This window comes from Saimiri boliviensis, chromosome 11 (assembly GCF_048565385.1).
Source record: "Saimiri boliviensis isolate mSaiBol1 chromosome 11, mSaiBol1.pri, whole genome shotgun sequence".
In the NCBI taxonomy this organism is placed as follows: Eukaryota; Metazoa; Chordata; class Mammalia; order Primates; family Cebidae; genus Saimiri; species Saimiri boliviensis.
The window spans coordinates 30761504-30785642 of NC_133459.1; the positions used below are offsets into that span (position 1 = coordinate 30761504).

The 24139-nt window shown below is 47.7% G+C and overlaps 1 protein-coding gene across 7 annotated transcripts in view; it reads left to right on the forward strand.

Annotated features, from left to right (window-relative positions):
- Positions 1 to 18314, forward strand: part of TMEM39B (transmembrane protein 39B) — a 30145-nt gene extending 11831 nt beyond the window's left edge. For 6 of the 7 annotated variants that reach the window (XM_074380449.1, XM_003937575.4, XM_074380451.1 and 3 more), the window contains 4 exons: positions 5668 to 6004; positions 8478 to 8665; positions 15247 to 15367; positions 17864 to 18314. In XM_074380449.1, coding sequence (XP_074236550.1) covers positions 5668 to 6004; positions 8478 to 8665; positions 15247 to 15367; positions 17864 to 18106 — 889 coding nt within the window. In that variant the 3' untranslated portion in view covers positions 18107 to 18314. The remainder of the gene's footprint in view (positions 1 to 5667; positions 6005 to 8477; positions 8666 to 15246; positions 15368 to 17863) is intronic. The other variant, XM_074380450.1, reaches the window with a different exon arrangement.
- Positions 18315 to 24139: the final 5825 nt, after the last annotated feature.

The following is a 24139-nucleotide window of genomic DNA, read 5'->3' on the forward strand; positions in this document are numbered from 1 at the left end:
AAATCCTGTCTCTACTAAAAATACAAAAAATTAGCTGGGCATGGTGGCGTGTGCCTGTAATCCCAGCTACTCAGGAGGCTGAGGCAGGAGAATTGCCTGAACCCAGGAGGCGGAGGTTGCTGTGAGCCGATATCGCGCCATTGCACTCCAGCCTGGGTAACAAGAGCGAAACTCCGTCTCAAAAAAAAGTGCCTTTATTCTGCCTGCATACTTGATTGATGGTTTGGCTGAATGTAGATTTCTAAGTTCAAATTCACATTCTCAGAATTTTTGCAGTTATTATTACACTGTTTCTAGTATCCAGTGTTGCTAGTGAGAAGTCTGATGCCAGTTTGAGTTTGATTTCAATTCTTTTGTAGATGACTTGTTTTTTCCTTTCTGAAAGCATTGAGGAATATTCTGTTTATCTTTTGATTACTTGAAATTTCACAAGATGTGTCTGTTGTGGGACTTTTGTCATTAATTCTGTTAGTACTCTAGGACTTTTTTAACCTGGAGATTTGAGTACTTCTTTAGTTGGGGAAATTTTCTTCTGTTATTTCTCTGATGATATCTTTCTCTCCATTTTTTCTGTTCTCTCTGGATTTCTGTTCATTAGATGGTAGATCTCCTAGATTGGTCATCTTTTTCTCCTATATTTCTCTTAGATTGAACCTCTCTCGCTCTTGCTCTCGCTCTTTCTCTCTCTCTCTCTCTCTCTCTCTCTCTCTCTCTCTCTATCTCTATGTGCATTGCCTTTGGAGAGATTTCCTCAGCTTTATCTTCTAGCTTTTTTACTGAGATTTTTTTCAGCAATCATATTTTTCATGTCTAAGACCTCTGCGTCTTCTGATTGTTCTTTTCTCGCAGCATACTATTCTTGTTGTAAAAATCTCTTATTTTCCTCAATTTTGTCTTTTCACTGAGGTCATTTTTTCTGTTTCATGCTGCTTGTTTTCCAAGTATAGGTAGCTTCTTTGCTTGTCTATTTATATGTAAGAATGAAGGACTGAGTAGCAGGAGTGCATTTTCTTTCCCTCTGTCATTGTTGAAAGGGGCAGGCGCTTTGACTGAAGCTCTAAGTACATGGGCAGGGCACACCAGCTGGCAAGCTTTGCTTTGAGGATGAGTGAGTGCAGTGCTGGTTGCTAGACTTTCAGCCTTCTTAGGCCAGAAAGGGAGTGGCGGGGGTGTTCCTCTAAGATATCCGCATTAGAGACCTCAGTTCTCTAACAGTTGATTAAATTTCTTTGGAAAAGAATCCTTCAGGGTGTGTTGTATGAGATGAGTAGGGGAATAAAGGAACTGAGTCTTATAAACATGGGTCATTGTTTAATCCCATTTATTCAGCCCTGCTCCTCACTTCATCTTCTATTAAATGTGCCCACTTCAAGCCAGAGTCTCTCTTGGGTCACTCTGGCTAGATAAGCTCCCACCTCCAGTCCAGTTCTCTCATGGCATATTCTAGACCTGTGCCATCCAGTTGAATAGCTACTAGCCCCCTGTGGTTATTGAGCACATGAAATAGGCAAGTCTGAGTTGAGATGTGCTCTTAAGTGTAAAATACACATGGATTCTGAACACTTAGTACACACACAAAAGGCGGCTGGGCATGGTGGCCCATGCCTGTAATCCCAGCACTTTCAAAGACTGAGGGCAGGCATATTGCTTGAGCTCAGGAGTTCAAGACCAGCCTGGGCAACTTAGCAAAGTGCCATCTCTACCAAAAATACGAAAATTAGCTGGGCATGGTAGCCTGCACCTGTAGTCCCAGCTACTTGGGAGGCTAAGGTGGGAGGATGGCTTGACCCCAGGAAGCAGAGATTATAGTAAACAGATTATATCACTGTACTCTAGCCTGGGAAACAGAGCCAGACCCTGTCTCCAAAAAAAAAAAAGAGAGAGAGAGAGAGACAGCAAGGCTGGGCACAGTGTACACCTGTAATCCCAATACTTTGGGAGGCCAAGGCAGGGTGGATAGCTTGAGCCCAGGAGTTTGAGAGCCTGGGCAACATGGCAGAACATGTTACCAGCCTGGTCAGCATGACAGAACCCTGTCTCTACAAAAAATATATAAATTAGTTGGGCATGGTGGCGTGTACCTGTAGTCCCAGCTACTCAAGAGGTCAGAGAATTGGTCCCAAATAGCTGGGACTACAGGTGCATGCCACCTCCTGAGCCTAGGAGGTAGAGGCTGCAGTGCCATGATCATGCCACTGCCCTCCAGCAGCCTGGGTGACACAGCAAGACCCTGTCTTAATAAAAGAAATGAAAGTAAAACATCTCAAAATATTCATTATATGTTAAAGTGATAGCATTTGCATGTAACAAGTTAGGTAAAATAGAATTTTAAAATTAATTTCATCTCTTTTTTAATGTGGCTACTGGAAAATTTTAAATTATGTGACTCATATTTCTTCTTTTTTTTTTTTGTTTCGAGACAGAATTTCACTCTTGTTGCCCAAGCTGGAGTGTAATGGCACAATCTTCACTCACTGCAACTTCCACCTCCCAAGTTCAAGTGATTATCCTGCTTCAGCCTCCCGAGTAGCTGAGATTACAGGCGTGTGCCACCGTAGCTGGCTAATTTTGTATTTTCAGTAAAGACAGGGTTTCTCCATGTTGGTCAGGCTAGTCTTGAACTCCCGACCTCAGGTGATCCGCCCATCTCCGCCTCCCGAAGTGCTAGGATTATAGGTGTTAACCACTACACCCATCTGTGACTCCTATTTCTATTGGAAAGCGCTGCTCTAGACAATGGCTGCTGCTTCATCTGTCAACATGTCTTTATCTGCTTTCTGAATTTGTCAGAATCAATTGTGCACTGATAACCCTCACTCCCTTTTTTTTTTTTTTTTTTTTTTTTGGCTGATACAGATTTATTTTCTATTTTGATACACTCAAATGTAGAGGAGAGGAGATGGGAGGGAATCTGCTATCATGCATATGAAGCTGCTTCTAACTTCTAACCTGTCAGGGCAGTCTGCCACCGAATAATTTAATTGATCATAGGATCTATCTACAGTCCTTCTTAGAGACAAAGCCAGGGAGATGCTTTAAGTTTAAGGTAGGGACCCTTGTATGTTCACATAGATGCCCCCACCTCCTCATTACCACAAGATACCCTGAAGAGTATTTTGGGAATCCCATTTTAGTCTTTTTTCCTGTCCCTGTAGAATCACTGGCCTCTTCCTTTTCTAATCAGAATTCTATTGGTCATCTATTCTGGGCCGGAAACTATGCTAGAGGTTGTTGTAGGACTAAAAGTGAGTATTTATGGAAACATTAGTGTAATACCTTGCTGAGAGTGGGATCAATACAAGCTATGTAATTTAGGGCAAGTTAAGGAAACAGACTCATAGAGGTTAAATAACTTGCTGTAAATTACAGAGCTGGGATTTTGTTTGTTTGTTTGTTTGTTTGTTTGAGACAGGGTCTCATTCTGTCACCCAGGCTAGAGTGCAGTGGTAGGATCTCAGCTCATTGCAGCCCTGAACCTCCCTAGGATCAGATGATCTTCCCACCTCAACCTCCCAGATAGCTGGGACTACGGGCATGTAGTCCAGCTACTTTTTGTATTTTTTGTAGAGACAAGAGTTTTGCCATCTTGCCCATCTTGTCTTGATCTCCTGGGCACAAGCAGTTTCTCTACTTCTGCCTCTCAAAGTGCTGGGATTACAGATTTGAACCACCACACCCAGCCCAGAGCTGGGATTTTAATCCAGGCCTGTTTGACCTTAAAGGTTATGCTCTTGACCACAGTTCTCTGTTTTTTTGTTTTGGACTGTACAGCAGAATTTACCACAGTTCTGTAAGTTATTTTATTTAGCCTTGCCAAAGGAAAACTGGTAGCATCCCTGTTTTATAGGCTGCAAAACAGAAACCCAGGGAGGCTAAATGACTTGCCCCGGGACACTTGGATATCCCTTCTTGGGAACCCCAGAAAAAAGAAAAGGAAATTTTTTTTTTTGAGATGGAGTCTCTGTCACCCAGGCTGGAGTGCAGTGGCATGATCTTGGCTAACTGCAGCCTCTGCCTCCCAAAATGTAGCATTGTCAGCTGGGCATGATGGCTCACACCTGTAATCCCAGCACTTTGGGAGGCTGAGATGGGTGAATCACCTAAAGACAGGAGGAGTTCAAGACCAGCGTGGCCAACATGGTGAAACCCTATCTGTACAAAAATATAAAAATTAGCTGAGCATGATGACAGGTGCCTGTAATCCCAGCTACTGGGGAGGCTGAGGAGAATCGCTTGAACCCAGGTGGTGGAGGTTGCAGTGAGCTGAGATCGTGCCACTGCACTCCAGCCTGGGTGACAGAGTGAGACTCTGTTCCCCTTCCCCCAAAAAATGTATCATTGTGATCAGCCCTAACACCTGGGGGCAGCCCAGGAACCCCTGTGGGGTTGTGTAATTCTGAGGACCTGGGGAAATTGAGAGGCCCCAAAGCTGAGAAAAGGGAATATTTGTAAAAGCCCCTACTGTGATGGGCTTGGCACTTACCCACTTTTTGTGATTAGTCTTCTAGACTGTGGGCCCGTCTAGTGTTCTCCTCATACAATAGCAGCCACACACAAAAACTCCTTGACTAATCAACTCCAGCCCTGCTCTCAGGGTGCTGCTCAGGGAAAAGTATTTGTTCTGTTCAGGGGCCGATTTCAGTGCCTGGTACATGATAAACACATAAATATTCGTTCCTGAACTGCCCTCCTCTGCAACTAGAGAGCTGCTCTCATGTACCCATAATTCATACCTCTCTTTTATGTGTATTTTTTTCTGTTTTGGGAGACAGCATCTTTTTTTATTTTATTTTTTATTTTTCTTTGTTTTTTCTTTTTGAAGACAGTCTTACTCTGTCCCCCAGGCTGGAGTGCAGTGGCACAATCAGGGGTCACTGCAGCCCCAACCCCTAGGCTCGGTGATCCTCCCACTTAGCCTTAGTAGCTGGGACTACAGGTATATACCACCACCAGACCTGCCTAATTTTTAAATCTGTTTTGTAGAGATGGGATCTCACTATGTTGCCCAGGCTGGTCTTGAACTCTTAGGCTCATGTGATCTTCCCACCTGAGCCTCCCCAAAGTGCAGGGATTACAGACGTAAGCTACTGTGCTTGTCCACTGTATACACTTTTAATTAATTACTCATAATGATTTGTTGAATATGTGCCTTTGATACCAAACAGTTGATTTTGAGCCCCCCACCGTCCCACCCTTTCACTTCCTTACTAATTGTGTAAGCTTTGGGAATTTACTTCACCTTTCTGAGCCATGGCTTCCTCAGCTGAAAAGGGAAGAAAATAACAGTAACTAACGCGTAGTGTTCTTATGAGAAAAAAAGAGTTTCCCTGAAAGCATTCAGTACAGTGCCTGAAACATAGGTTGTGCCCAGCGAATGTGGGCTGTTGCTGTTGTGAGTCATCCCTAGACTTCGAGGACAGGGACTTGTCGCTTCCTACTGTATTCCCAATGCTCAGCATTTCTGCTATAACCCCAGTGCTTGGCACATACTGAGTGGTAATACGTGTGATCAGTGACTGCCCAGATGGAGGGAAGGATGGGTAAATTCTCCCCTCAGGGCAGCCAGGAGAGCTAAGGCCCAGGGAGGAAAGAAGATCCCCTCAGTGGCTGAGAGCAGGGATCCTGGCCCATGAGCAGGCCTTCCCTCACCACCGTCTTCCCCAGCAGGTTTGGGATGTACATTCCGTTCCTGCAGCTGAATTGCGACCTCCGCAAGACAAGCCTCTTCAACCACATGGCCTCCATGGGGCCCCGGGAGGCAGTCAGTGGCCTGGCGAGGAGCCGGGACTACCTGCTGACGCTTCGGGAGACGTGGAAGCAGCACACAAGACAGCTGTATGGCCCAGACGCCATGCCCACCCATGCCTGCTGCCTGTCGCCCAGCCTCATCCGCAGTGAGGTGGAGTTCCTCAAGATGGACTTCAACTGGCGCATGAAGGAAGTGCTTGTCAGCTCCATGCTGAGCGCCTATTATGTGGCCTTTGTGCCTGTCTGGTTTGTAAAGGTGCGTCGCTCAACCGAGGGAGGGAAAGGGCCTACCTGGGAGCTTACCCTGCTGCCTGCTTTATGTGAGCTCTCCTGCTGGCATAACGAACTCTGCTGTTCTTTGATGTGATTTTCCCATCTGTCTCCTCTGGAGGGCTGAAATGACTACTGTCTCCTTTTTTTTTGAGACGGAGTCTCACGTTGTCACCAGAGTGTAGTGCAGTGGCATGATCCTGGCTCACTGCAATCTCCGCCTCCTGGGTTCAAGCAGTTCTCCTGCCTCAGCCTCCCTAGTAACTGGAACTACAGGCATGTGCCACCACGTTCAGCTAATTTTTTTGTATTTTTAGTAGAGACAGGGTTTCACCATGTGGACCAGGATGGTCTTAATCTCCTGACCTTATGATCTGCCTGCCTCAGCCTCCCAAAGTGCTGGGATTACAGGCATGAGCCACCGCACCTGGCCCATTTGATTTTTTATTTTTAGAGACAGGGTCTTGCTGTCACCTACACTGGAGTGCACTGACACAGTCATGACTCACTGTAGCCTCAGCCTCCTGGGCTCAAGTGATCCTCCTGTCTCAGCCTCTTGAGCAGCTGGACTATAGGCATGAGTCACCATGTCCAGCTAATTTTTAAATTTTTTTATAGAGATGGAGTCTCACTATGCTGCCCAAGCTGGTCTCAGAACTCCTGGTCTTAAGTGGTCCTCCTGCCTCAGCTTCCCAAAGTATTGGGATTACAGGTGTGAGCCACCATATCCGGCCTGTGTCCATTTTATTTTATTTTACTTTTTTGAGACAGTCTCGCTCTGTCGCCCAGGGTGCAGTACAATGGCAGGATCTTGGCTCACTGCAACCTCCGCCTCCTGGGTTCAAGCAATTCTCTTGCCTCAGCCTCCCAAGTAGGTGGGATTATAGATGTGTGCCACCATGCCCAGCTAATTTTTGTATTTTAAGTAGAGATGGGGTTTCACCATGTTGGCCAGGCTGGTCTTAAACTCCTGGCTCCAACTGATCCGCCCACCTTGGCCTCCCAAAGTGCTGGGATTACAGGCGTGAGCCACCGTGCCGAGTCTGTGTCCATTTTAGAGTGCAGAGAACTAGACTCACTGAAGGGAAGTGACCTGTCCAAGGTCACCCAGCCAATGAGGGAGACATGGTATTGTTACTCATACTACTTGATTACAAAGACCTGTGAGTTTGTGTTTCAGCAGCTGTTGTGACACAGGCATGTCACAATGTCTGCCTTTATCATTTAGTAAGGAAGCCAGGGTTCATCCAGGTCTGAGTGACCTCAAAAGCCTGTGCTCTTTTTTATTGCTTATATGGTTTCCTGGGAAGGTACCTCCTCAGTTGTGGTGGGCTTGAGAGGACTTAATGTCTTTTTTTTTTTTTTTTTTGAGACAGAGTCTTACTCTGTTGCTCAGGCTGGAATGCAATGGTGTGATCTCGGCTCTCTGCAACCTCCACCTTCGGGGTTCAAGCAGTTCTCCTACAGGCATGTGCCACCACCCTTGACTAATTTTTGGGTTTTTTTGGTTTGTTGTTTGACAATCTCATTCTGTTGCCCAGGATGGAGTGCAGTGGTTTGATCTTGGCTCAATGCAACCTCCGCCCCTTGGGTTCAAGCAATTCTCCTGCCTCAGCCTCCTGAGAAGCTGGGACTACAGGCGTGTGCCACCACGCCCAGCTAATTTTTTTTTGTATTTTTAGTAGAGGCCATGTTGGCTAGGCTGGTCTTGAATTCCTGACCTCAAGTGATCCGCCTGTCTCAGCCTCCCAAAGTGCTGGGATTACAGGTGTGAGCCACCACGACCAGCCTTTTAGTTAGTTGTGTTATGTTTTGTTTTTTTTGAGACAGAATCTGTTGTCTAGGCTGAAGTGCAGTGGCAGCATTATCATGGCTCACTGCAACCTCTGCCTCCTTGGTTCAAGCAATTCTCCTCCCTTAGCCTCCTGAGTAGCTGGGAGTACAGGTGTGTGCCACTATGCCCGGCTAATTTTTGTATTTTTAACAGAGTCGGGGTTTCACCATATTGGCCAGGCTGGTCTTGAAATCTTGACCTCAAGTGATCCACCTACCTCAACCTCCCAAATGCTGGGATTACAGGCGTGAGCCACTGTGTTCGGCCTGGTGGTTGCTCTTATCCTTATTTGACAGATGAGGAAACTAAAGTGCAGAGAAGGTAAATGACTTGCCCAGTGTCACGTAGTTAATAAGCAAAAGATCCAAGATTTGAATTCAGGTCTCTTGGACCCTAGATCCTGTTCTCTGGCTCAGAGTAGTGGGCAGTAAGAGCAGATTTCCCTGTAGAAAACCAACTAGTGGGCACAGGGCCTAAGTCGTCTTTGTTGGATGTTTTGACTCTTGCTTTTGGGCCATTCTGAGGTCTCCCGAGGACTGTCCTGAGTCAGGTAGAATCAGGGAACGAGAGGGAATGAGGACATTTATAGGCATCCGAGGCCTCACCCATCTTCTGTTACCCTCAGAACACACATTACTATGACAAGCGCTGGTCCTGTGAACTCTTCCTGCTGGTGTCCATCAGTACCTCCGTGATCCTCATGCAGCACCTGCTGCCTGCCAGCTACTGTGACCTGCTGCACAAGGCCGCCGCCCATCTGGGCTGTTGGCAGAAGGTGGACCCAGCACTGTGCTCCAACGTGCTGCAGCACCCGTGAGTCACCCTACCCTGCTCGACCCAATCCCAGCCCTTCTAGTCAGCATCTGGAGTCACTTGTCCACCTGCTGATTAACTCATTCAGTTAGCAAATAGTTACTGAGTGTGTCTGGTATATTAGACCAAGTGTCCAGGGTTGGGTATGGTGGGGCGTGACACACAGTGTTCTTTGTTCTTGGGTAACTTGCAGTGTACTGAAGATGGAAGTGGGGGTTGGGCATGATGGCTCATGCCTATAATCCCAGCACTTTGGGAGGCCGAGAAAGGTGGATCAGCTGAGGTCAGGAGTTTGAGACCAGCCTGGACAAATGACGAAACCTTGTCACTACTAAAAATATAAAAATTAGCTGGGCGTGGTGGCACATGCCTATAATCCCAGGTACTCAGGAGGCTGAGACAGGAGAATCACTTGAACCTGGAAGGCAGAGGTTGCAGTAAGCTGAGATCGTGCCACTGCACTCCCAGCCTGGGCAACAAGAGAGAAACTCTGTCTCAAAAAAAAAAAAGAAGATGGGAGGGGGACCAGTGGTAATTCATGGACTCATTGACTTTCTCTTTGCTGACTGTTTATTCACTCATTGCCTGACTTGCTCATGCTTCACTCCTCTCTTACCTGCTCACTCATCCACTCGGTCATTAGGTCACATACTCTTTCAGCAGACACTTATTTCCACCCAATCCATACTAGGCCTGCAGATGTGCCAGGCAAAAGAGCTTGGACTTTGCCTTAGACCCAGTGGGGGATAGAGGATTTTGAGCAGTGGAGGAACCCATGCCAAGGTGTGCTTCAAAATCATCTGTCTGCTGCTAGGATGTGGGTGCTGTGCTAGTTGATGCTGAACCCTGGCCAGGGAAGGACAAGGTGGGCAAAAGAGACCCAGCTGCAAAAAGGCACAGCACCCAGAGCAGAAGCAGAAGTCACACTGCTCAGGAGCCCTTTATGAAAGTACTTTTCGCCCCAGGTTATACTAATTTTCCTGCCTGTATTCCCTGTTAGACTGGAAGCTCCTCAAGGCTAGGATCACCTCTGAAGCACATCTGAGTCTTGGGCCCAGGACATGTCTTGGCAGAGAGGAGGCTCCTAGGACAGATTTGCAGAGGTAGGCCCGCCAAGGAGCAGAGATGCAAAGTGAGGCCACAGAAGCTCAGCCTCTTGGTGTTGGCCATGCATGTCAGTCAGGGTCCCTTTCAGGCTCTGTCCAAGAGGTCCAAAAAAGTGACTGGGCATTGCTGAATGGGCCAAAAGGAGGCTTGGCTTAGCCCTGGGCTCTGAGGGGCAGGAGGAATAGAAAGATAGAACATAGCTGAACGTGAGGATATACCTTTCCATGGCTCACCGTGGTCCTTCATGTGGCTTCCCAGCTGATGAGCTGGGTCCTGCCAGCCATTTCCGCCTTATCTCTTACCGTGCCCCAATTCATCCTCTGCTCTTCAGCAAAGCAAAGCAAGTCTCCTCAGTTTCTCATATGCTTTATGCACTTCCGCACACAGGCCTTTGCACATGATGTGTCTTTTGCTTGGAATAGACTTCCATTCTTTCTATCCTGGTTAACTCCTATTCATCCTTTAGCACTTTGCTTCCTCCAGGAGCACTTTCCTGACCATCCAGAATGGATTAAGTGCCCCTCCCCTATAAGGGGCACCTCCCTTCAGTGGCTCATATTACCATGATCATTGCATTTAATGCTTTCTGCTGTATTTGCTTAGTTACGTGCCTGTCATTCCAGGACTGAAAGTTCACAAAGGTCAGGACCCTTGCCTGTCTAGCACTCAGTTGCCTCCTCAGGCCTTTTTTTTTTTTTTTTTTTTTTTTTTTTTAAATGGAGTTTCACTCTGTTGCCCAGGCTGGAGTGCAGTGGTGCAGTTTCTGCTCACTGCAGTCTTCACCTCCCAGATTCAAGTGATTCTTCTGCCTCAGCCTCCCGAGTAGCTGGGACTACAGGCATGCACCACAATGCCCAGCTAATTTTTATATTTTTAGTAGAGACAGGGTTTTGCAATGTTAGACAGGCTGGTCTCGAACTCTTGACCTCAGGTGATCTGCCAATCCCAGCCTCCCAAAGTGCTGGGATTACAGGTGTGAGCCACCACACTCAGCCTAGGCCTTTCTTTTTAAGGTAAAATTTTCATACAGTAAAATGTGTAATCCTTTTTTTTTTTTTTTTTTTTTTTTTTTTTTGAGACAGAGTTTCGCTCGTGTTACCCAGGCTGGAGTGCAATGGCGCGATCTCGGCTCACTGCAACCTCCACCTCCTGTGTTCAAGCAATTCTGCCTCAGCCTCCCGAGTAGCTGGGATTACAGGCACGTGCCACCATGCCCAGCTAAATTTTTTTGTATTTTTAGTAGAGACGGGGTTTTACCATGTTGACCAGGATGGTCTCAATCTCTTGACCTTGTGATCTACCTGCCTCGGCCTCCCAAAGTGCTGGGATTACAGGCGTGAGCCACTGTGCCCGGCCCCCCCTTTTTTTTTTTTTTTTTTTTTTTTTTGAGACAAGGTCTCACTCTCTCACTCTGTCTCCCAAGCTGGAGTATAGTGGTGCAATCACAGCTCATTGCACCTACAACCTCCTGAGCTCAGGTGATCCTCCCACCTCAGCCTCCCAAGTAGCTAGGATTGCAAGTGCACGCCACCACATCCATCTAATTTTTTTTTTTTTTTTTTTTTTGGTAGAGATGAAGTTTTGCTATGTTGCTCAGGCTGGTCTTGAGCTCTTGGGCTCAAGTAATCCTCTCACCTCAGCCTGCAAAGTGCTGGGATTATAGGAATGAGCCATTGCGCTTGGCCTACAAATCTTAAAGTGTACAATTCTTTGAGTTTTGATAAAGGTATATATGCTTATGTAACCCACCCCTCATTAAGACATAGAACGTTCCCAGCCTTTCAGAAAATGTCCTCAGGGTCCTTCCCAGTGATCTTTCCCCCAAGCAACTTCCTTTCTGTTTTCTTTTTTTTTTTTTTTTTTTTTTTTTTGAGACGGAGTTTCGCTCTCGTTACCCAGGCTGGAGTGCAATGGCGCGATCTCGGCTCACCGCAACCTCCGCCTCCTGGGTTCAGGCAATTCTCCTGCCTCAGCCTCCTGAGTAGCTAGAATTACAGGCACGTGCCACCATGCCCAGCTACTTTTTTTGTATTTTTAGTAGAGACGGGGTTTCACCATGTTGACCAGGATGGTCTCGATCTCTTGACCTCGTGATCCACCCGCCTTGGCCTCCCAAAGTGCTGGGATTACAGGCTTGAGCCACCGCGCCCGGCTCCTTTCTGTTTTCTTTGACCAGAGGTTAGTTTTGCCTATCCTAGAACTTAATATAAATGAAATCATTCAATAGATGTACTGTTTTGTCCAACTTCCTTTTTTTTTTTTGAAATGGAGTCTTGCTTTGCTGCCCAGGCTGGAGTGCAGTGGTGTGATTTCAGCTTACTGCATCCCCTGCCTCCCAGGTTAAAGCAATTCTGCCTCACCCTCCCGAGTAGCTGGGATTACAGGCACACACCACCATGCCCGGCTAATTTTTTGTATTTTTAGTAGAGACAGGGTTTCACCAGCTGGCCAGGCTGGTCTTGAACTCCTGACTTCATGATCCGCCCGCCTCGGCCTCCCAAAGTGCTAGGATTACAGGCATGAGCCACTGCGCCCACTCCTAACTTCTTTTATTCAGCATATTGTCTGTGAGGTTCATTCGCACAGTAACTATTCCTTTTTTTTTTTTTTTTTTCTTTCTTTCACTCTTTTCACCCAGGCTGGAGTGCAGTGGCACAGTCTTGGCTCACTGCAACCTCTGTCTCCTGGGTTCAAACCATTCTCCTGCCTCAGCCTCCCAAGTAGCTGGGATTACAGGCATCTGCCACTACACCCAGCTAATTTTTTTTTTTTTTTTTTTGTATTTTTAGTAGAGCCAGGGTTTTGCCATGTTGGCCAGGTTCGTCTCGAACTCCTGACCTCAGGTGATCTGTCCACCTCAGCCTCCCAAAGTGTTGTGATTACAGATGTGAGCCACCGCGCCCAGCCAACCGTTTTTTTTTTGTTTGTTTTGTTTTTTGTTTTTTTTTGAGACAGAGTTTTGCTCTTGTTACCCAGGCTGGAGTGCAGTGGCGCAATCTCGGCTCACCACAACCTCCGCCTCCTGGGTTCAGGCAATTCTCCTGCCTCAGCCTCCTGAGTAGCTGGGATTACAGGCACGCGCCACCATGCCCGGCTAATTTTTTGTGTTTTTAGTAGAGACGGGGTTTCACCATGTTGACCAGGATGATCTCGATCTCTTGACCTCATGATCCACCCACCTCGGCCTCCCAAAGTGCTGGGATTACAGGCTTGAGCCACCGCGCCCAGCCCGTTTTTTTTAAATAAGTGAGTCAACAAGGCAAGAGCACAGGGTTGAGAAAGGGGCTGCTTATAGGCGGTGACTCTCAGTCCTCTGGTCTGTGACCTTGGGATTCCTGGGAGATCTCACAGGATATTGGAAGAAAGCTCACTGGTCCCACCATGTCATTCACATGCTCACTGGGGCCTCTCCATGCCAGGCCTTGTGGCATCTGAGGACACAGGGATGGATTAGACCCTCACGCTCAAAGGCTGTCAGCCTAGTAAGGGAAATAAATGACCAGCATTGGGGAATGTGGACCTGTAGCAGGAGATTCTGGAAACAGTTAAAGGATACCAAAAAGTCTGGGCTCAGTGGCTCATGTCTGTAATCCTAGCACTTTGGGAGGCCGAGGCAGGTGGATCACCTGAGGTCAGGAGTTCGAGACCAACCTAGGCAGCATGTTGAAACCCCGTCTTTACTAAAACTACAAAAAAAATTAGCTGGGCCTGGTGGCGAGTGCCTGTAGGCCCAGCTACTCAGAAGGCTGAATTAGAAGAATCACTTGAACCCGGGAGGTGCAGTGAGCTGAGTGCCACTGCATTCCAGCCTGGGCAACAGAGTGAGACTCTGTCTCAAAAAAAAAAAAAAAAAATAGGATGCCAAACTCTAGGGAGTTTGAGAAAGGCTTTGTGGAGGAGCTTTAGTGTTTGTGTGTGTGTGTGTGTGTTTTTTTTTTAGACAGAATGTTGCTCTGTCACCCAGGCTGGAGTGCAGTGGCATGATCTTGGCTCACTGCAACCTCCACCTCCCAGGTTGAAGTTATTCTCCTGCCTGAGCCTCCCAAGTAGCTGGGACTACAGGAGCGTTCCACCACGCCTGGCTAATTTTTTGTATTTTTAGTGGAGACAGGGTTTCACCATGTTAACTAGGATGGTCTTGATCTCCTGACCTCGTGATCTGCCCACCTCAGCCTCCCAAAGTGCTGAGATTACAGGCATGAGCCACCACTGGAGGAACTGGAAACAGCATGAGCTGTGTGGTTAGAATTGTGGGAAGCCACAGAAGACCTCAGAGGCCATGGTGAATCCCTGGGGCCCTGACCCCAAGGGCACTGGGAAGCCTTCAAAGGGTTTTTTTTTTTTTTTTTTTTTTTTTGAGACGGAGTTTCGCGCTTGTTACCCAGGCTGGAGTGCAATGGCGCGATCTCGGCTCACCGCAACCTCCGCCTCCTGGGTTCAGGCAATTCTCCTGCCTCAGCCTCCTGAGTAGCTGGGATTACAGGCACGTGCCACCATGCCCAGCTAATTTTTTGTATTTTTAGGAGAGACGGGGTTTCACCATGTTGACCAGAATGGTCTCGATCTCTCGACCTCGTGATCCACCCGCCTCGGCCTCCCAAAGTGCTGGGATTACAGGCTTGAGCCACCGCGCCCGGCCTGGTTTTTTTTTTTTTTAAGACGGAGTTTTACCATGTTGGTCAGGCTGGTCTTGAACTCCCAACCTCAGGTGATCTGCCCGCGTTGGCCTCCAAAGTGCTTGGATTACAGGCTTGAGCCACCACGCCCGGCCACCTTCAAAGGGTTTTAAGCAGGGCCAGATGTTGTGGCTCACGCCTGTAATCCCAGCACTTTGGGTAACCAAGGCAGGCGGATCACCTAAGGTTTGGAGTTCAAGACCAGCCCAGCCAACATGGTGAAACCCCATCTCTACTAAAAACACAACAATTGGTGGGGGGTGGTCCAGGTGCCTGTAATCCCACGTACTCTCAGGAGGCTTAGGCAGGAGAATTGCTTGAACCTGGGAGATGGAGGTTGCAGTGAGCTGAGATTGCACCACTGCATTCCAGCCTAAGCAAGGAGAAGGAAACTCCTTCTCAAAAACAACAACAAACCACAAAGGCTTTTAAGCAGAGGGTGGTCAGGCTCAGCTTAGTGTTTTACAAAGACCACTCAGGCAACTGTGTGGTGGACCAGTTGGAGCCAAGTGGTGAGAACAGATGAAGTAAAGGAACCCAGAGAAGAAAAAGGGTTTTCTCAACAGTCTCTTAGTAATTAGTGTCAGCTCTAGACCTTCTAACTCCCAATGCAGTGAATTCCTCACGATTCTTACCCCATTTTACAGAGGAGGCAACTAAAACCAAGCAAAGGAAAGTCAGTGTGTCTAAGTGATAGAAATGGGAGTACAGCCCTGGTGATTCCCTCCTGCCCAGTCTTCTGGTACCCTTTTTTTGGCTGAGCTGGGGATAAGGGGCACTGTTGGGCTGTGCCTCCAGGTGGACTGAAGAATGCATGTGGCCGCAGGGCGTGCTGGTGAAGCACAGCAAGAACGTCTACAAAGCCGTAGGCCACTACAATGTGGCTATCCCCTCTGACGTCTCCCACTTCCGGTTCCACGTGAGTCTCCTCCCTGGGAAGGAGGGTTGGGCCCTGAGGGAGAGGGTGGGACTATCTGCAGGGCAGGAATGTGATGTCATAGCAAGAGAAAGCTATTTTCAGTATTTCCCCAATCCAAAGGAAAACAGTGTACGCAGGTAGCACAAGGACAGCCATACAAATTGTCACTTAATAACTGCAGCTAGGCCGGGCATGGTGGCTCACTGCTATAATCCCAGCACTTTGGGAGGCTGAGGCAGGCAGATCACCTAATGTCAGGAGTTCAAGACCAGACCAGTCTGGTCAACATGGTGAAACCCTATCTCCACTAAAAATACAAAAATTAGCCAGGCGTGGTGGCGCATGCCTGTAGTCCCAGCTACTCGGGAGCCTGAGGAGGGAGAATCGCTTGAGCTGGGGAGATGGAGGTTGCAGTGAGCTGAGATTACACCACTTGTAGTGAGCTCAGACTCCAGCCTGGGCAACATAGCAAGACTCAATCTCAAAAATAAATAAATAACTGCAGCTCATTTGGTCGCAGACCTTTCAGAGCATTGAGGGAGAGAAGCTGATGCAATAAAAGAAGGAGCTCCTGGCAATGAAAGGCAATACTGTCTTCATTTCTTACTGCGTGCCAGGCATGTGGTTAAGCACCGCCCATCCACCCTCCTAGTCAGCCTGCCTCTGAATCTTGTATGTGAAAGATACAGTAGGGCTATCTCTGTTTTTAGATACCAAAATCAGAGAGTTTAACTCCTGAAAGAGTGTCTTACTGAGAAACTTGAGAACTAATGGTAATGACTCATGACTCAGCTATGGAAAGGGCTGCTCAAAATCATCTAAACTAGTGGTCTCTACTTTCTTTTTATTTCACTATCAAATCTTCCCCCTCACACTTTAAAAAGAAACACACAGGCCGGGCGTGGTGGCTCAAGCCTGTAATCCCAGCACTTTGGGAGGCCGAGGCGGGTGGATCACGAGGTCAAGAGATCGAGACCATCCTGGTCAACATGGTGAAACCCCATCTCTACTAAAAATACAAAAAATTAGCTGGGCATGGTGGTGCGTGCCTGTAATTCCAGCTACTCAGGAGGCTGAGGCAGGAGAATTGCTTGTAATTCCAGCTACTCAGGAAGCTGAGGTTGCGGTGAGCCGAGATCGCACCATTGCACTGCAGCCTGGGTAACAAGAGCGAAACTCTTGTCTCAAAAAAAAAAAAAAGAAAGAAAGAAACACACACACACACACACACACACACACACACACACAGCGGCCAAAATCCAATATATGGGACCTCCTGGCACTGCTCTCTTCGGAGGAGTTAGAACCCGCTTCGCTTCGCCCTCACCCCTGCTGTAATTCCTAAAGAACCCCCTGGAAACCTGGGGCTCTAAGGAACACAGTGTGAGAAATCAATGACCTAGGCTTATATCTTCATTTCACAGTTGAGAAACCCGAGGCTGAAAGGAAAGGGGCTTGCCCAGAGTATTGCAGCCTGTTAGGTACAGATCCGAGCCCGGCATCCTGGTCTCTTCATCTCCCATTTCCTTCCACTTCTCCTGTCCTTTAAGCAGCTCTTGAGATTTAGGTACTTTGGCCCCTGTGGAATCAGAATCTCTAGACACTGTGCACTCTTTTGAACTGATCAGAAATTTTTTCTTTACACTCCGTCTTGCTGTTGAGAGTTGAGCTGTTGTCATGTCCCCTGGCAGCTTCCAGCCTAGCTAGGGATGCTATCTATGACTTCACAGTAGATAATTCAGGCTGTGGAGTCTGTAATAACTTTCCATGCTTACATCATAAGATTCTAATTTGCTGAGATCAAACAATACCCAGGAGGATGACATTAAAAGCTGTTGATTTTGGCCAGGCGCAGTGGCTCATGCCTGTAATCCCAGCACTTTGGGAGGCCAAGGTGGGCAGATCACCTGAGGTCAGGAATTCGAGACCAGCCTGACCAACATGGAGAAACTCATCTCTACTAAAAATACAAAATTAGCCGGGTGTGGTGGCGCATGCCTGTAATCACAGCTACTCGGGAGGCTGAGCCAGGAGAATTGCTCGAACCCAGGAAACAGATGTTGCGTTGAGCCAAGATTGCGCCATTGCGCTCCAGCCTAGGCAACAAGAGCGAAACTCCGTCTCAAAAAAAAAAACAAAAAAAAAACAAGGCGTTGATTTTATTGAGGGTCAGTGAATGAGAGAGAAAAAATTTTCAAAGAAACAGCTTGAGAGACCATGCAGAACTTGTCAAGAAAGACTTCCTAGAGGAGGTTGACGTTGAACAGGGTCTTAGATGACAATGTTGGAAGCAGCAGTCCCATCAGCAGGAATACCACAAGCAAAGGCAGATGAGGTGGCAAAGTCCACATCCAACCCCAGAAAGTCTTCCTCCCCACCCATGTCTGCATGGGGACCCAGGGGCCTGTCTCTTTCACTAGCTCACCCAGAACCCACCCCCCAGGAGGAAGGTTTCTGGAGCATACCCTTTAGCCATGCCCACCCTCTCCCGGGCAGTTCTTTTTCAGCAAACCCCTGCGGATCCTCAACATCCTCCTGCTGCTGGAGGGCGCTGTCATTGTCTACCAGCTGTACTCCCTAATGTCCTCTGAAAAATGGCACCAGACCATCTCGCTAGCCCTCATCCTCTTCAGCAACTACTATGCCTTCTTCAAGCTGCTCCGGGACCGCCTGGTATTGGGCAAGGCCTACTCATACTCTGCTAGCCCCCAGAGAGACCTGGACCACCGTTTCTCCTGAGCCCTGGGGTAGCCTCAGGGACAGCATCCAGGCTTGAGCCAGGGACTCCCTGGCAAGAGGCTGTTGAGTAGGAGTGGGAGCGGGGGCAAAAAAAAAAAAAAAAAAAAAAGACAAAAAAAATCCACCAGAGCTTTGTATTTTTGTTACGTACTGTTTCTTTGATAATTGATGTGATGAGGAAAAAGTCCTATTTTTATACTCCCAATAAGCCTGTGTCCTGTGGTTCTTTCCTTCGTGTGTGTGAAGCATATTGTTGAGGTGTGGGATCCTGGTTTAGGAAGCCCCACCTGTGGCTTCTGAAGCATCTGTGGGTACTGCCTTCTTCAGTAGAGAGGAGATGAGGAAGGATCAGAGGCCATGGTAGCAGTGATAGCTGCTGTGAATTGAATGAACAGTGTACCAGATGCTGCTCTGTGTGTATTTCAGGCCTTGCCTTAATCTAACTTTTATGACAACCCTTGGAGGAAAGTGCTGTCACTTCCAATGAATGAAGAATGGGAGCTCAGAGAGTTATAGTGATTTGCCCATAGTAACACAGCTAGGAAGTGGTAGAGCTGAACATAAAATCTCTGAAAGGCTGGGCACGGTGGCTCACACCTGTAATCCCAGCACTTTGGGAGGCCAAGGTGGGTGGATCACTTGAGGCCAGGAGTTGGAGACTAGCCTGGCCAAGATGGCAAAACCCCGTCTCTCCTAAAAATAAAAAATTTAGCTGGGCGTGGTGGCACATCTCTGTAGTCCTAGCTATTTGGAAGGCTGAGACACAAGAATCGCTTGAACCTGAGGCAGAGGTTACAGTGAGCCAAGATCATGCCGTTGCCAAGCCTGGGTGACAGAGCAAGACTCTGTCTCAAAGAAAATAAAAATAGGCTGGGCACGGTGGCTCACACCTGTAATCCCAACACTTTGGGAGGCAGAGGCGGGTGGATCACAAGGTCAGGAGTTAGAGACCAGCCTGGCCAATATGGTGAAACCCTATCTCTACTAAATACAAAAATTAGCCGGACATGGTGGCATCTGCCTGTAGTCCCAGCTACTCAGGAGGCAGAGGCAGAAGAATCGGCTTGAACCCTGGAGTCAGAAGTTGCAGTGAGCCAAGATGATGCCACTGCACTCCAGCCTAGGTGATGACACTAGTGTCCTGGCAGAATGTGGTGTCTTGATTCTCAGCATACAGTCACTGAGACCCTCTTCCTTGCTGGGTACTATGGTAGATGGAGAGGACACCAAGACACTGGAACAAGCAAGTAATACTACACTGGGATGAGTCCAACAGTTACAAGGTACAGCAGAGCACAGGGGAGAGAATGGTTAATGTTCTCTGGGCTTCTTGGAGGAGGGGATAGTCTGAATTAGCCACTTCCTAGGTGGACAAGAGGGGAAAAGGGTGTTTTGGTTAGAGAAGCAGGCAAATGTAATAGTGCACATGCAGTAGCACATACATTTGGAACATTCTGGTGTGTTTGGGGGAAGGTAAGCAGAATGTGGATCTTGGAGCAGGAAGGATTTAAAGGAGTGGGAAGGGTCAACAGAGGCTGGATCTGGGAGGACCAGTAGTCCTAGGCTAGCAAAGGTGTATGATCAGGGTCATGTGCTAGAGTAGAAACAGCTGCTTGTAGGGTCACTGCCTCCTATGGGCGTAGGATGGAGGGTTCAGACTGGAAGTAGAAACATGGACAGTGAGCCGTTCTCATTTATTCAGCCCACGTTTGCTGAGCCCTTCTTGGCCATAAGGTATGCAGATGAGCTCACAATGGTGGATGGGAGACACACTCCTCAACAAATGTTTTTTTTTTGATGCCTCTGTTGAGGCAGGCACTGTGCTAAACACTGGGATGGTTACAAAGATAAGGAAGCTACTGTCCCATAGACAACAAGGAAAGATGGACACACATGGTGAGCAAATTAGGGTATGAAATGCTAAGGAAAATTAGTGTTCATTTTTTCCTGTAGTGAGAGGACAGATACCCTGACCATCTGGAAAGACACCCTAAGATTACAGGCGTGAGCCACTGCACCCAACTGCAAGAACTCACTTTCAATCTCAACACACCCATAATATCAACACTTTGGGATGTTAAGCCAGGTAGATCACCTGAGGTCAGGAGTTAGAGACCAGCCTGAGCAACAGGACAAAACCCCGTCTCTACTAAAAACACAAAAATTAGGCTGTGTGCTGTGGCTCATGTTTGGAATCCCAGCACTTTGGGAGGCTGAGGCAGGCAGATCATGAGGTCAGGAGGTCGAGACCAGCTGGCCAATATGGTGAAACCCTGTCTCTACTAAAAATACAAAAATTAGTTGGGCATGGTGGCAGGCGCCTGTAATCCCAACTACTCAGGAGGTTGAGGCAGGAGAATAGTTTGAACCCAGGAGGTGGCGGTTGCAGTGAACCAAGATCATGTCACTGCACTCCAGCCTGGGGCAACAGAGCTAGACTCTGTTCAAAATAATAATTTTTTTAAAAAGAAAAAATCTGGGTGTGGTGGTGCATGCCTGTAATCCCAGCTACTCACCTATCCTCCAGAGGCTAAGGCAGGAGAATCAGGCAGGAGAATCGCAGGAGAATAGCTTGACCCCAGGAGGTGAATGTTGCAGTGAGCCGAAATTGCAACATTGTACTCCAGCCTGGACAACAGCAAAACTCTATCTTCAAAAAAAAAAAGGTGAGTAGTTCTCCTGATTAAGCCGGGAAAGGGAAACGCTGCATTCTAAGCAGAGGGAACAGCATATGCAAAGGCAGCAGAGAAGATAGGAGCATATTTGAAGAAAAGTGGTTCTCCAAATGTGGTTGGAGCCTGGGTTGCCTGATGGGGAAATGGCCCAAGAAGCAGGTAAGGATCAGTCTCTGTGCCAAATTTAAATGCCTGGGCATTACCTAAGGGCAGGCAATAGGAAGTGGCTAAGCAGAAGAGTTACACTGTAAGGTTTCTGCTTTTCTCCTTTTTCTTTTTCTTTTTTTTTTTCTTTTAATGAGATCATTTCTCCATGTTGCCCAAGCCAGTCTGGAATGCCTGGGCTTAAGGGATTCTCCCACCTCAGCCTTCTCAATAGCTGGGATTACAGGTCTCTGCTTTTCAGGAGATAGTGGTTGGGAGTGGGAAAGTCTGGAGGCAGGAGGCCAGTAAAGAGGCAGGCAAAATAGACGAGGGCAAAGTGATCAGGTCTCACCTTAAGCAGTGGCAGTAGGAAGGGAAATACAGTGTGCCCCTTCTTGACCTTCATCCTAGAGTTTTCCTTCTGATTTCTTTCCCTCAAGAAAATGGGCCAGGCACACAACTGAAGTTGGCAATTTGTTGTGACAGGCCCTCATTCTGCTTCCGAAAGATAGACCCCTCTATGTCTTGAAGATATAGCCTGGCTCTGTGTTGAGGTGGGGGATAGGAGGGCTGGCATTTCATGGAAAAAGAAAGGCCTGATTTGTGCTAGCCATACATTCCATGATTCAAAAATCACCTGAACAATAAGAGCCTCAATTTCCTCATCTCTAAAAGGGGAGACCATATCCCTTGCTCTGTATAACTCAATTTTCTGTTCATTCTTTGTTTATTCATTCAACAGTTATTTGTGGAGCACACACACGATGTGCCAGATTCTGTGCTAGGTGCTTGAGATACAGTGGTAAACAATATAGAACCCACCCCTGCCCTCAAGGAGCTTGCTGTGAGGATAAATGAAATAATGATTATGAAATCACTCTGTCAACTATACTGCATGGGTCTCATTGTTTTGTTTTTTGTTTGTTTTGTTTTAAGAGACGGGCTCTTGCTGTTGCCTAGGCTGGTCTCGAACTCCTGGGCTCAAGCAATCTGCCCTCCTTGACCTCCCAAAGTGCTGGAACTACAGGAATGAGCCACCATGGCCCGCTTCTTTCTTTCTTTCTTTTTTTAAAGATGGGGTTTCACCATGATGGCCAGGCTGGTTTTGAACTTCTGACCTCAGGTGATCCACCCACCTCAGCCTCCCAAAGTGCAAGGATTACAGGCGTGAGCCACTGCCCCTGGCTGCCCGCTTATTTCTTCTTTCTCTGTTTTTTTTTTTTTTTTTTTTTTTTTTTTTTCTTCTAGACACAGGGTCTCACTCTATCACCCAAGCTGAAGTACAGTGGCACAATCATGGCATTGCAGCCTTGACCTCTTGGACTTAAGTGTTCCTTCCTCCTCATCTTCCCGAGTACAAGTGCATATTACCATGCCTGGCTAATTACTGAGATCCAACTTGGTCTGGAGACCCCCACCCAGGCAGGCTGAAGGTATTGACAGGTAGACACCCAGATAGCTCAACAGAGTGGATCTGTCCTGGGGAACAACAGCCTGAGAGCCTGCAGGGCTTGCAGCTCTCCAGGACTGAAGGCCCTCAGTAGAAGTTCTTCCACATATTTATTTGCTCTTTGACAGGTAATTCTTATTAATACACAGGTGTTCTACATATACACATAACTCAGGAATATACCATGTAGGCAGCTGTTACCCACCTACCACTGATTACAAACTGCAAGGTATCCTCCACAAAGGAGTCATGGGGGCAAGGTAAACTTAATATTTCTCAACACTATTTCTCAACACTAATTTTTTCTTTTATCTTTTGTAGAAATGGGGTCTTACTGTGTTGCCCAGTCTGGTCTTGAGCTCCTGACCTCAAGTGATCCTCTAGCCTCGGCCTCCCAAAGTGTTAGGATTACGGACAGGCACAAACCAACACACCTAGCCCTATTGTTTTTTTTTTTTTTTTTTTTTTTTTGAGATGGGAGTCTTGCTTTGTCATCAGGCTGGAGTGCAATAGCGGGATCTCAACTCACTGCACCCTCTGCCTCCTGGGTACAAGCGATTTTCCTGCCTCAGCCTCCCAAGCAGCTGGGATTACAGGCACACGCCACCACGCCCAGCTAATTTTTGTATTTCAGTAGAGACGGGAGTTTCACCATGTTGGCTAGGATGGTCTTGATCTCCTGACCTTGTGATCCGCCTGCTTCGGCCTCCGAAAGTGCTAGGATTACAGGCATGAACCACCGCACAGGCCTATTTTTCTATTTGTTACCACCCAGTAAGACTGCCAACTAATCAGAAAACCTGGGTTTAATCTTATTTCCTCATTTCCTTCCCTCTATAGCCTTGAGCAAGTCACTTCCCCTAACTAGATGATTCATTTATTCATATTCAGCCCAGGGTCTATGATTTTTTTTTTTTTTTTTTGAGACGGAGTTTGTCGCCCAGGCTGGAGTGCAGTGGCATGATCTTCGCTCACTGCAACATCTTCCTCCTGGTTCAAGTGATTCTCCTGCCTCAACCTCCCAAGTAGCTGGGATTACAGGCACCTGCCATGGCGTCTAATTTTTTTTTTTTTTTTTTTTTTTTTTTTTTTTTTTGAGGCGGAGTTTCGCTCTTGTTACCCAGGCTGGAGTGCAATGGCGCGATCTCGGCTCACTGCAACCTCCGCCTCCTGGGTTCAGGCAATTCTCCTGCCTCAGCCTCCTAAGTAGCTGGGATTACAGGCACGCGCTGCCATGCCCAGCTAATTTTTAGTATTTTTAGTAGAGACGGGGTTTCACCATGTTGACCAGGATGGTCTCGATCTCTTGACCTCGTGATCCACCCGCCTCGGCCTCCCAAAGTGCTGGGATTACAGGCTTGAGCCACCGCGCCCGGCCTTTTTTTTTTTTTTTTGAGACGGAATGTCACTCTGTCGCCCAGGCTGGAGTGCAGTGGCGTGATCTCGGCTCACTGCAACCTCTGCCTACCCGGTTCAAGGGATTCTCCTGCCTCAGCCTCGCGACTAGCTGGGATTGCAGGCGCCCACCACCACGCCCGGCTATTTTATTTTGAGACGGAGTTTCGCTCGTTGCCCAGGCTGGAGTGCAAATGGCGCCATCTCGGCTCACTGAAACCTCCGCCTCCCGGGTTCAACCGATTCTTCTGCCTCAGCCTCCCGAGTAGCTGGGATTACAGGCATAGGCCACCACGCTCGGCTAATTTTGTATTTTTAGTAGAGACGGGTTTTCTCCATGTTGGTCAGGTTGGTCTCGCACTCCTGACT